We start from the raw sequence: 12,184 nt of genomic DNA, 5'->3' as shown, positions 1-12,184 counted from the left end.
TTCAATGTGGGAGAATGTTTACGTTGACCGTACAGCAGCTGTGGGTAGTAATGTGGAGTGGTAAGATCTTTTCTGTCAAGCAGCACTTCAACAGGTATCTGATATCATTACAATAACAAACGTAATTGCTTATGTCCAAATTGTCTATTTCCTGTGTGTTTGCTACATTATCTGACTGAGAAGTAGGTGTGATTGATGGCTCTGAGAGCACTAGTGAGTGTAGTCTTTTCTAGCATTGAGAGATTGAAGAGTCCTGAAGGTACACAACTCCACACACAAGCTGGGATGGTAGTCCTAGTTTTGTGAAAAGGCAAAACCCCCCTTGGTTAGTCTGGCAAGCTCTTGCCTTGCATTAGAAAAGAGAGGGAGAGGAGTCTATCTCTCTTAAACACACAGACACACACTCAAACACACACTCACACTCAGTCACTATCAGACACACATAAATGCATACACTCTGTCCACTAGCACACAGATTGCAGGGCTCAACTTGTCCTTGTCCATCCAAAACATTTGCGGCACGATGAGCTTGGAAGACAAAGTGAATTTGTTAGGACAGGGTTGAGGACACTGCAGGAAGCCTATCACTAACACATCATACTTGATGTCTGTCTCACTACAGGGATGGAGGGCCTGTAGCCCACTCAACACCCCCCAATATTACGACAATACAACAATGACACACAGGCCAAAGAGGAGGCAGATTGATCACCCCAGAGGAAAGTCTTTTTGGTTTCCTAAAATCTCTTCTCCACCTCGGAAGGTTTCGTGAAGTCTATAGAGTGGATAAATAAGTCATCTAATTGATAATAGATGATGAAGGATCAACAACATGTGATCCTGTATGGGATGAAAAAATAAGTCAGTCTGCTCTTATTGAGGCATGTATTTTCCACTGAAAAGGTTGATTCTGTTCTTTTAAAACACACAAAAAAAGCATCTATACATGCAGGTATTAGTGCATAGGTTCCTGCAAAAAAGTACTATTGTGTTGTCCATCTAACCATCAAACCAAACCCCATCATATGAATTTGGCATAGTTAGAAACAAAGAAATGACCATCTCTTAAATGGATATCATTTTCTGTTCACACCCTCCTGTCCCTTGATTAGCATATCTTTTAAATATATTTCTATGTATATACGTATGAATAAAAAAGGGAGAAGGACAAAACAAAAACAAAGAAAGGGTAGTTGTCTAGGGAGCTCGAAGTTACCTGGTTAAGCGTCATCTTTTAAATCACAGTAATATTAAGATGGTGGAAATGATAACGATTAGAACACAGTGAAGCCTAGAAGAGAATGACATCATACAGGAAGATCGTTTGTGTACTAGTCCAAGGAGGGTGTGATCAAATCTCACAAATTGGAGGTTAGTTTGGAGCGGACAGGTTCTAGTTCAGAGTGGGCTGCCGAGCCTTTCCGTGGCGGCAGGGCCGGGGAGGCCACGGGGGACTGAGTCTGGTGCTGCAGGTGTCCTGGAGACATCTGGGCAGGGACAGGAGGAGTCATGTGCCCTGGCACCGAGCTACAGGGTTTTGGAACTAGGATGGGGGAGGTGTAGGGCGAGGAGAAGCAGTATCCTGGCTCCATGGAGGAGCATGGGTGCGAGGTGCGAGGGGGTGAGGAGCGTGGGAGGGAGGAGTATCCCATGGCCTGGGTCACATCCTGGGGCAGGGAGATGTTAGAACAGGACAATAGTTTCATATCCTCAGAGAAGCTGCCCAGCCCCAACAGAGACTCACTGCCGGCTGCGTGCTGCTGGCTGGGGAGGGAGGTCTGGGGCATGAGCAGAGAGCTGTGGGACCCTGTGGCACTGGACGAGTCGCTGTAGTGGAAAGTCCTTCCTGTGACTGGGCTTTGGACCGTGGGGCTAGGCCCCAGGGGGGTGTAGCAGGGCGAGCCGTTAGCTGAGCCGTACTGGGCCAACGAGGCCAGGGCAGACCTCTCCAGGGACAGCTGAGGGACCAGCTGGAGGCCTGCCAGGCTGAACTGGGCCAGGGGAGAAGGGGAGCCCTCTGGGGCCTGCTGGGTGGAGGAGGAGGAGGATGGGGAGCCTGGAGGGGGGAGGTGGTAGAAGCCACTAGGAGTCCTACCCCCGCCTGCAAACTGCTGCAGGGAGCCCACCTGTGGAGGCTTGGGGGGCAGCTGGCTGTGGAGCAGCTGACAGGGGTTAATGTTGCCGGATGAACCAGTGGACTGGGGGCTGATACTACAACCAGAACTAGAGGTACCCAGAACTCCAATTGTCATTCCACCTGTAGCCCCTCCCATTGCTCCACCAGTAGCTCCTATATGTCCTCCACTAGTTCCTCTAATGTGCCCACCACTAGCCCCTCCTGAGTACCCCCCAGTGGCTCCTCCTATATGTACTCCAGTAGTATATCCTTCTATAGACCCACGTCTACCCCAACCAGTGGCCCTTCTTATTGTTCCACCCGTGGCCCCCTCAGCAACCCCTCCTATTTCACCTCCTGAAGACCAACCTGTAGCTCCCCCTGTTGCTCCACCCATCCCTGTCCCCACGGCTCCCTCCATGACTCCCTGCTGGAAGAGGGCAGCGAGAGGCGGGGTGGTGCAGTGGAATGGCTGCTGCGTCTGGGGCTGTGAGTGTAGCTGGGCCGTGCTCTGTGCCGTGCTGTGGGAGGGAGAGCCCCCGGAGGAGGAGAAAGGTCCAAAGGGAAAGGCCCCGGTAGGCCCAGGCTGGGTTCCACTGCTGCTGGACGCCTGCTGACTGGAGCTGGCTGCCCCTGACCCCTGAGTCGTGTGGTGGGCCCGGAAGGAGGCCAGCAGGGCTGTGTCCATCCCAGAGCAGTGCAGTTTAGATGGGGTGCTGGAGGGGGAGTCAGGTCCCATGGAGGAGGTGGGCGCCGACGTGTGGAACTTCTTCAGCCGGCCGGGGGGAGGGTCCTGGAGGTTCCTGGAGCCCAGGACCGTGACCGGCGGGCGGAAGAGCGCGGCGGGGAGGTGGGGAAGGTGGGGGTGGTGCGTCAAGGCGATGGCAACAGAGGTGGTGGCGGCTGCAGCCTGCAGGGGTGCCTGGATGAGGGGAGCCCAGATGACGGGGGTGTGCCCCGGAGACGGGGGCTGAGGCGGAGGAATGTTCTGGAGGAGGTGGGCGCAGGTGGCCATGTCTCTGTCATGCTGCACAATCTGCTGGATGATCTCGTTCTCCTGGTAGTTGAGAACGCCGGAGCTCAGGTCGTGCTGCACCTTGTGCTGCAGGAGGGAGTTCTTCTTCCCTGTGAGACAGACAGACAGACAGACAGACAGACAGACAGACAGACAGACAGACAGGCAGGCAGGCAGGCAGACAGAGGGAGGGACCAGACAGACAGACAGACGGACAGACAGAAACAGTACAATTAGCTGGATCGTCCAGTTAGTTAGTTAAACACTCTGGAATTGCATCTGATTTAGAGAGACATTTTTCCACTATACAGTTAGCCACACACTGGCCCTACTGCACAATAACCAGCTACATCATAATCACCCCTGATCCTGTGAACAAGCAACACATTTGCCAACAAAGGCCACTGAGTGTTACTGAGTTTTAGCCCCTAGGCTGCACATTGACTATTAAAGGGCGTCAGAATGGCTGTGATCAGCCTACTCCCAGACTCCTCTTTGATTCCTATGTCACACGGTCGCTGCATTCTGAAGCACTTCTCCCTAACAGCACCGAGCACAAGGACAGAGCTTGAAAAGAGAATCCCTGGCTGAAATTTTCGATGAAAGAGGGAGACGGAGAGAGAGAGGGGAACGAGGACGTAGCCTACCAAGGAGTATAACACAGAGGAAGCATGATAGTTCCAGCAGGCTGTGTATGTGTTTGTTTGACTAGCTCTTACTGTGGAGCCTTAGATAAGAGGCAAAGTGAATGCAGATGAAACACGGCTCTGAACGGGGACATGGCTGACTGATATGGAAAGAATGAGGGACTGGTCAGTGTTCACACTAACGTCAGTGATTTCACAGTGTAGGGCAGTGGTCCTCCGCTGTCATTGGATGGCCAGAGCTCCATGGCCAGTGGTGGAGGGGTCAGGGGTCAGCCACTCACCAGATTACAGAGACAGGATGGGGATGGCCTGAAATAGCTCTCTGTGACAAGACAAGCTAAGTAACAAAAAGTTGAATTCAACTCTGGCCCTATCTGTCTTGGATGGACATGCCAGCAGTGACAGGGTTAATTCACTGTTTGTTCTAAAGGACTAATCCTGAAAAGCTGGTGCTATGTGGTGCGATTGAAATCGTACAGTACCCGCACGCTCAGCTCGCTACTGTCAATGCAATTAGGCCCAGATCAATCTCTCTCCATTTCAGATATGAGATGCTTGTGATTAGAGGGAGCAGTGCTGGGGGCTGTCTCTCGGTCCGCCCTGACCCCGATGCCGCTCGCACGCCGCCGTAGCAGGCCCAGCTCTGATCCGATTGCACAGGGTCCATTAAGACAGTAATTAATTAGTAGGGCATTGCTGTGTGAATGACTTCATTATGCAGGAGGGCTGGGGAAAGGTGAACACCATCTATTCACAACATGCAGACACAAAGGCATCAGGCATCAGGACCAGGAGAGGTTGATATCGGAGGCAGGAGGCTTTCCCTCATCGCTTCAAAGCAGCCATTTTCACCAAAGAGCCCCTTGCCTGCAGCCATTGTTCAACATTTCATTAGAGACATACCCAGGGCCGTAATGAAGCATGCAGAGATAGTTCAGTTATGATCGAGGCGTGCTGACATTGATTGTGAATCTTCTATTTGTCTGGGCTTGCTGAGAACTGAATGAAGTGTCATATCAGTGTACACGTCACTGAAGTGGTGCTAGAATGAAAAGAACCAGTATTCTATGTACTTAACTACTGTATCCAAACACCTACCTCCCCTGTTCTTCAGGGCCAATACAACAGATGTGAGATGATCCATTCTCTTACTGTTAGCATCGGACATTCTATCTGTCACTGTCTGTTATGTAAATTCTATATTACTAACCAAACTAAATACACTACTTTTCACTAGGTCAACTAGGTGAGCTATATATAGTGAGTTCTTCACCACCACCATGGGGTTTTCCTCTCTTTAACTTACATCACTGTCCCTGCCTGGAGAGATTATCACATGAGATGATAAAACAATATCCTGTAGAATAGAGAGAGTTGTCTCCTCTCTTCTCTCTGTGGTGCCCATCCGTCCCTCCTCCCTGGCAGCCAGGGCCCACGGTGCCAGATGTGTGGAGGCCAGCGTGGGTGGGGTGGAGACATCTGAGCTAATATGACACATCTGTTTGCCTGGCCTACTGGTCCAACTGGCCCTGAGCAGGTCACTAACATACAAAAACACTGACTGCACGGCCTCCTCTCCTCTTCGCTGGCTGCTCACTTCGCTGGAAACAGCTCCCCTCCAGAGGATTCCTCAGCTGTGGCACATCTGTGTTTGATTCTGGGACAGACACCTCCATGTACAGTACAGTGACTGGCAGCTGACTCACTTTGTAATTTACTCAGCCAATCCATATCCATTTACTTCAACATCACGTTTCATTGGTTCCATCCTGGATTTTAACCAGTGGCAATCTAGTAAATCAAATCAAATTTTATTTGTCACATACACATGGTTAGCAGATGTTAATGCGAGTGTAGCGAAATGCTTGTACAGAGTGCTACCTGGGGACTGTAACACGTCTTTGAATACATTCATACCTCACAAGACTTGACAATGGAGAGGCGGATGGTTGGCTGTAACGATCAGCTCAATTACAGTGACACATATGGAGTTGAAAGTCATGTTGTGCTATGTAGTCTCTTACCTATGCGGTCCAGCCGGTCCAGAGCCACGGTCTCGAAGGCCCGTCTCATCATGGGGTACTCTTCCAGGACCTCGTTGAAGTTGTCCACAGACAGAGAGTACAGACGGCAGTAGGTGTCTGCTCTGACGCTGGCTGTTCTTCTACCCCGCGTCAACAGACAGATCTCTGCACAGGACACAGGAAGAGAGGAACGTCGACACTAGGACGGCAGGATGACGTGTTCACTGCGGTCAAGGTAGAGATCCTGTTGTCGTGTAGGGCTGATGCTATGCCAACGTTGGCCCACTTCTTATCACACGTCAGGGAAATCTTTGTGAAGGCTGACAGAACTATTAAGACCAAATGTTTCCTTTAACATGTATCAACCCCGACTGAATTCTCTCATGTGTGAACTAGACCTGAAGGGATTAGAACACGCTGCTGGGAGAAAATAGATAAATATCACTATTGTCCCACTTACCGTTTATGATGACGAAGATGGGGAACAAAAACTTGAACCGCTGAACCAGGGGTAGGCAACCGTGTTCCTGGAGGGCCGCAGGTTCCAGCTAGGCACCACACCTGACCAACTGAGCTAATTGATCAATTCAGTGAATGCCTAAATTCAACACACTTGGTCTTCCAGGTGCGGCCCTCCAGGACCAGGGATTCTGTGTTCAACTCTTTTTTCCCTCTCCTTTTTAGCATTACAAATAAGAATTTTCTGTAATCCACAGCTGAAGCACTAAATGCCATTTTCAAAGCTTAGAGGTCTGCTAGACCTCCTCTGTCATGCCAGATCAGGAGAATAATGTTCCATTTAACAGTCAGCCGTGCAGTGGAGCTCTGGCATCAACAGCACCCCTATGCCGTGTGCCTGCCGCGGGTGTGTGTGTTGTTTGTGTGTGAGTGTGTGTGAATTTACAGTATGCGTGCCATGTGCTTTTCTGTCACAACCACACACATCCCACTTGTGGGCCACTCTCCAACTCTCACTTTCATCTACTCTCCAACTCTCACTTTCATCTACTCTCCAACTCTCAGTCCCAATCCCACGATAACACTTAGTCTTTCTCAGAAAAAGCCTTTTCCAACGCCACACTCTCCTTTTCAATTCTCAGTTGGTGCAAAATGAACTGCCTTTCTCCTGCTCCCTATGTAACATTTACTAGGAATCCCTCTTCCATCATATCACTTTGAATCTCACGTCTCACTAATCTGTTTCTCTCTCCTCTACTTTTACCTCTCATACTGCCTCTCTGTGTATTGTACAGTGCATTGCGGGTTAGAGAGGATGAGGGCTTCTGCCTTCTCTCTAGTGCAGCCAGTTACCCAGCCAGCCAAAGCCTCCTTGTCCCTGACCATGTCTGCCCTAATGAAAAACAACATGTGCAGCTCATCCTGTGTGTGTGTGTGTGTGTGAGGGGGAGTTGTGTGTGTCTGTGCTGTTGGGTAACCCCATTTGTGTGTTTGTGTGTGCTCCCAGGTCAGCTCTGGCTCGGGCCTGTGTTGGGGGTCTGTTTTCTGCAGGCCTGCTCTGCTCCCAGTAATCCCCTCTGGAGAGGAGCGTCCTGCCCTGCCTGGCTGTATTAAATCCTTTTGCCTCGTGGCTTTCTGGCTGAAACCAGCACTGCTGAGATGAGACACTGAGCTGCAAAGCCTTTCTTCCGGCCTTATCTGCCTGTCTTAAGAGAAGAGGATATAAAGCCCAGACTCTTAGCACTGGTACCTGAACTTTTACTGTAGAAGACCCAGCATGGAGCAATGAGTAGCAGCTAGAGCTCAACACTAAACAATGAGAGATTAACACTCAATCCTGGAGAACCAGGGATAAATGGAGGGACAAACCCTGCGACCCTGACAGAGGAACACTGAGTTGGATCCATGTCAAAACTAAAGATGAGTCATTATACATGGACGCCTAGTCATAAACTCAGCAAAAAAAAAAAACGTCCCTTTTTCAGGACCCTGTCTTTCGTAAAAATCCAAATAACTTCACAGATCTGTAAAGGGTTTAAACACTGTTTCCCATGCTTGTTCAATGAACCATAAACAATTAATGAGCATGCACCTGTGGAACGGTCGTTAAGACACTAACAGCTTACAGACGGTAGGTAATTAAGGTCACAGTTATTAAAACTTAGGACACTAAAGAGGCCTTTCTACTGACTCTGAAAAACACCAAAAGAAAGATGCCCAGGGTCCCTGCTCATCTGCGTGAATGTGCCTTAGGCATGCTGCAAGGAGGCATGAGGACTGCAGATGTGGCCAGGGAAATAAATTGCAATGTCCGTACTGTGAGACGTCTAAGACAGTTCTACAGGGAGACAGGACGGACAGCTGATCGTCCTCGTAGTGGCAGACCATGTGTAACAACACCTGCACAGGATCGGTACATCCGAACATCACACTTGCGGGACAGGTACAGGATGGCAACAACAACTGCCTGAGTTACACCAGGAACGCACAATCCCTCCATCAGTGCTTAGACTGTACACATAGGCTGAAAGAGGCTGGACTGAGGGCTTGTAGGCCTGTTGTAAGGCAGGTCCTCACCAGACATCACCGGCAACAAGGTTGCCTATGGGCACAAACCCACCATCGCTGGACCAGGCAGGACTGTCAAAATGTGCTCTTCACTGACGAGTCGCGGTATTGTCTCACCAGGGGTGGTGGTCGGATTTGTGTTTATGAATGAGCGTTACACCGAGGCCTGCACTCTGGAGCGGGATCGATTTGGAGGTGGAGGGTCCATCATGGTCTGGGGCGGTGTGTCACAGCATCATCGGACTGAGCTTGTTGTCATTGCAGGCAATCTCAACGCTGTGCGTTTCAGGGAAGACATTCTCCTCCCTCATGTGGTACCCTTCCTGCAGGCTCATCCTGACATGACCCTCCAGCATGACAATGCCACCAGCCATACTGCTCGTTCTGTGTGTGATATCCTGCAAGACAGGAATGTCAGTGTTCTGCCATGGCCAGCGAGGAGCCCGGATCTCAATCCCATTGAGCACGTCTGGGACCTGTTGGATCGGAGGGTGAGGGCTAGGGCCATTCCCCCCAGAAATGTCCGGGAACTTGCAGGTGCCTTGGTGGAAGAGTGGGGTAATATCTCACAGCAAGAACTGGCAAATCTGGTGCAGTCCATGAGGAGATGCACTGTAGTACTTAATGCAGCTGGTGACCACAGCAGATACTGACTGTTACTTTTGATTTTGATCCCCGCTTTGTTCAGGGACATATTATTCCATTTCTGTTAGTCACATGTCTGTGGAACTTGTTCAGTTTGTCTCTGTTGCTGAATCTTGTTATGTTCATACAAATATTTACACATGTTAAGTTTGCTGAAAATAAACGCAGTTGACAGTGAGAGGACATTTATTTTTTTGCTGAGTTTATTTGAGGAAATGTGTCGCTACCTATCCATGGGTGTTATTGCTAATACAAGCTATTGACTTTAAAGGCAAACATCCTCATGTGGTTCTTTCTGTGTTTAAACATTGCTGCTCTGCTGTACCGTGAAAGTTCTGAAGCACTAATTGTAATTGACTAATTGATTTTGCTGGCAGCCTACGTCGGCTATGAAACTAACATTTATTCGATGGTGCATCTAAAGCCACTGTGACCTCTGTTCTATCCTGCTCAAGCACAAACTCCTCTTGGTAGTACATCATTAACAGTCAAATGATGTATGACTGGTTTAATCTCTATGCTGACTCACTTTTACAGTCTGACGCAATAGTACAAAATCCTGCATGAAACCACTGAACAGGCTTACTTTGTCCAGGTCTGTGTATATGATGTAGTGGCGTGTTTCCTGCTCTCGTCTGTCTTAGCTGCTCCTGCTGCTCTTTCTGTTAATCGTGCTGGAACACTTGTACAGCAACTTCAAGGAAGAACATTTATTTCATAATTGGAGTGAAACGCACACAGTAACAACTGTCTACTACACTGTGTGCTTAGAGTGTAAATGGAATTGCTCCAATTAAAATCATATGTGAAATGGGAGAAACAGGAAGGATGCTGTGCACGACTCCAACACTGTCTTTAAGTTTGCCGACGACACGACGGTGGTGGATCACCGATGACTATGAGACAGCCTATAGGGAGGAGGTCATGGACCTGGCAGTATGGCGCCAGGACAACAACCTCTCCCTCAATGTGGGCCAAACAAAGGAACTTATTGCGGGCTGCATCGATGGGGCTGTAGTGGTGCGGTTCAAGAGCTTCAAGTTCCTCGGTGTCCACATCACGCCACTTTTTGACCTCTCATGGTCCAAACACAGCCGTGAAGAGGGCACGACAACATCTCTTCCCACTAAGAACACTGAAAAGATTTGGCATGGGCCCTTAGATCCTCAAAATGTTATACAGCAGCACCATTGAGAGCATCTTGACTGGCAGCATCACCACAGGCAACTGCTTGGCATCCAACCACAAGGTGCTACAGAGGGAAGTGCGTACGGCCCAGTACATCACTGGGGCCAAGATTCCTGCCATCCAGGACCTCTATACCAGGCAGAGTAAAGCCCTAAAAATGGTCAAAGACTCCAGCCACCCAAGTCATAGACTGTTCTCTCTGCTACCGCACGGCAAGCGGTCCTGAACAGCTTCTACCTCCAAGCCATAAGACTGCTGAACAGTTGATCAAATAACTACCCAGACTATTTACAGTGACCCCTTTATTATGTTTTGTATCTTCCTTTGTTGCACTGACTCTCTTAATTTGATTTGCTGCTGTACAGTATAACCTTGGTTACACAACACACAACTGGCTGGCTCACATTGGAAGGGTTTGGGAAATTACTGGGAAATGATTGGGGTTGGTCTTGGGAAGACTGTGTGTGTGTCTGTGTCTGTGTATGTGTGTGTGTTCGTTTATGTGTGTGTATGAGCTGGGTCTCCCATGGTGAGGTATCAGTGTCCTCCGGGCTGGTCTGGGGAGCCTCACCTGGACTCTGGTTCTCTCCTGTCAGCTCCCATCTCCATCGCCCCTGGCAGCCCACAGGCCCTCTGAGAGGACACTCTCTAACCTTTGAAACATCGGCACCGGGCAGTCTGATTCCCCATGACACACCGCGCTCGCTCCCTCCCTCCCAGCATTAGCATAGGGAAATACACACTGGCCTATGATGAGGAGAGGGGTCGGGGAGTGTCTGGTTTAGCCATCACCATAGCTGGTGTCATGTCACTTCTCTCTCCTTCTTCCTCCAATGCTAACAGCAGTAATTGACTTATACACTGTTACTGTTAGATCTGTTTGATGCTGCATGGGGGAACTGCTAGCTTAATACAAATGTTAACCGTGTAGCTCAGTGACTATAATACAGTCTTACAGAATAGATTTACGCAGTCCCTGACTCTTTTCCCTTCCCCGTTCCACCTTCTCTAGGAGGAGTGGTGAGGCTGTGTTAAAACTGGTTAAGGGGGCGAGAGGATTACCTGCGACTCCACTGCCAACCCTCTTCAATGACTCACTCAGTCAGGGCAGCCATTTGGCAGCTCTACAATCTGCTTCTCCACAGAGACAGGGACAGAGACAAGGACAGAGACACGAACTGAGACAGGGACAGAGACACGAACTGAGACAGGGACAGAGACAAGGGACAGAGACCAGAGACACGGACTGAGACAGGGACAAGAGACACGGACTGAGACAGAGACAGGGACAGAGACACGGACTGAGACAGGGACAAGGACAGGGACAGAGACACGGGCTGAGACAGGGACTGAGACAAGGACAGAGACACGGACTGAGACAGGGACAGAGACAAGGACAGGGACAGAGACACGGACTGAGACAGGGACTGAGACAAGGACAGGGACAGAGACACGGACTGAGACAGGGACAAGAGACAGGGACTGAGACAAGGACAGGGACAGAGACACGGACTGAGACAGGGACTGAGACAAGAGACACGGACTGAGACAGGGACAAGAGACAGGGACAGAGACAGGGACAGAGACAAGAGACACGGACTGAGACAAGGACAGGGACAGAGACACGGACTGAGACAAGGACAGGGACAGAGACACGGACTGAGACAGGGACAAGAGACAGGGACTGAGACAAGGACAGGGACAGAGACACGGACTGAGACAGGGACTGAGACAAGGACAGGGACAGAGACACGGACTGAGACAGGGACAAGAGACAGGGACTGAGACAAGGACAGGGACAGAGACACGGACTGAGACAGGGACTGAGACAAGGACAGGGACAGAGACACGGACTGAGACAGGGACTGAGACAAGGACAGGGACAGAGACACGGACTGAGACAGGGACAAGAGACAGGGACTGAGACAAGGACAGGGGCAGAGACACGGACTGAGACAGGGGCAGGAATCGGGACAGAGGCAAAGACAGGGACTGAGACAGGAATAGAGACATAGGCAGAGAC

The 12,184-nt window shown here is 50.1% G+C and overlaps 1 protein-coding gene across 1 annotated transcript in view; it reads right to left on the bottom strand.

The window, feature by feature from the left end:
* Positions 1–380: 380 nt before the first annotated feature.
* hcn4 (hyperpolarization activated cyclic nucleotide-gated potassium channel 4) overlaps positions 381–12,184 on the bottom strand; it is a 95,120-nt gene continuing 83,316 nt past the window's right edge. Inside the window, exons 7-8 of the mRNA XM_029641442.2 lie at positions 5,803–5,967; positions 381–3,241 (exon numbers count right to left, since the gene is read on the bottom strand). Coding sequence (XP_029497302.2) covers positions 1,359–3,241; positions 5,803–5,967 — 2,048 coding nt within the window. The 3' untranslated portion in view covers positions 381–1,358. The remainder of the gene's footprint in view (positions 3,242–5,802; positions 5,968–12,184) is intronic.

This window comes from Oncorhynchus nerka, linkage group LG28 (genome assembly GCF_034236695.1).
Source record: "Oncorhynchus nerka isolate Pitt River linkage group LG28, Oner_Uvic_2.0, whole genome shotgun sequence".
NCBI lineage: Eukaryota > Metazoa > Chordata > Actinopteri > Salmoniformes > Salmonidae > Oncorhynchus > Oncorhynchus nerka.
This window is presented reverse-complemented; position numbering and strand designations above follow the sequence as displayed.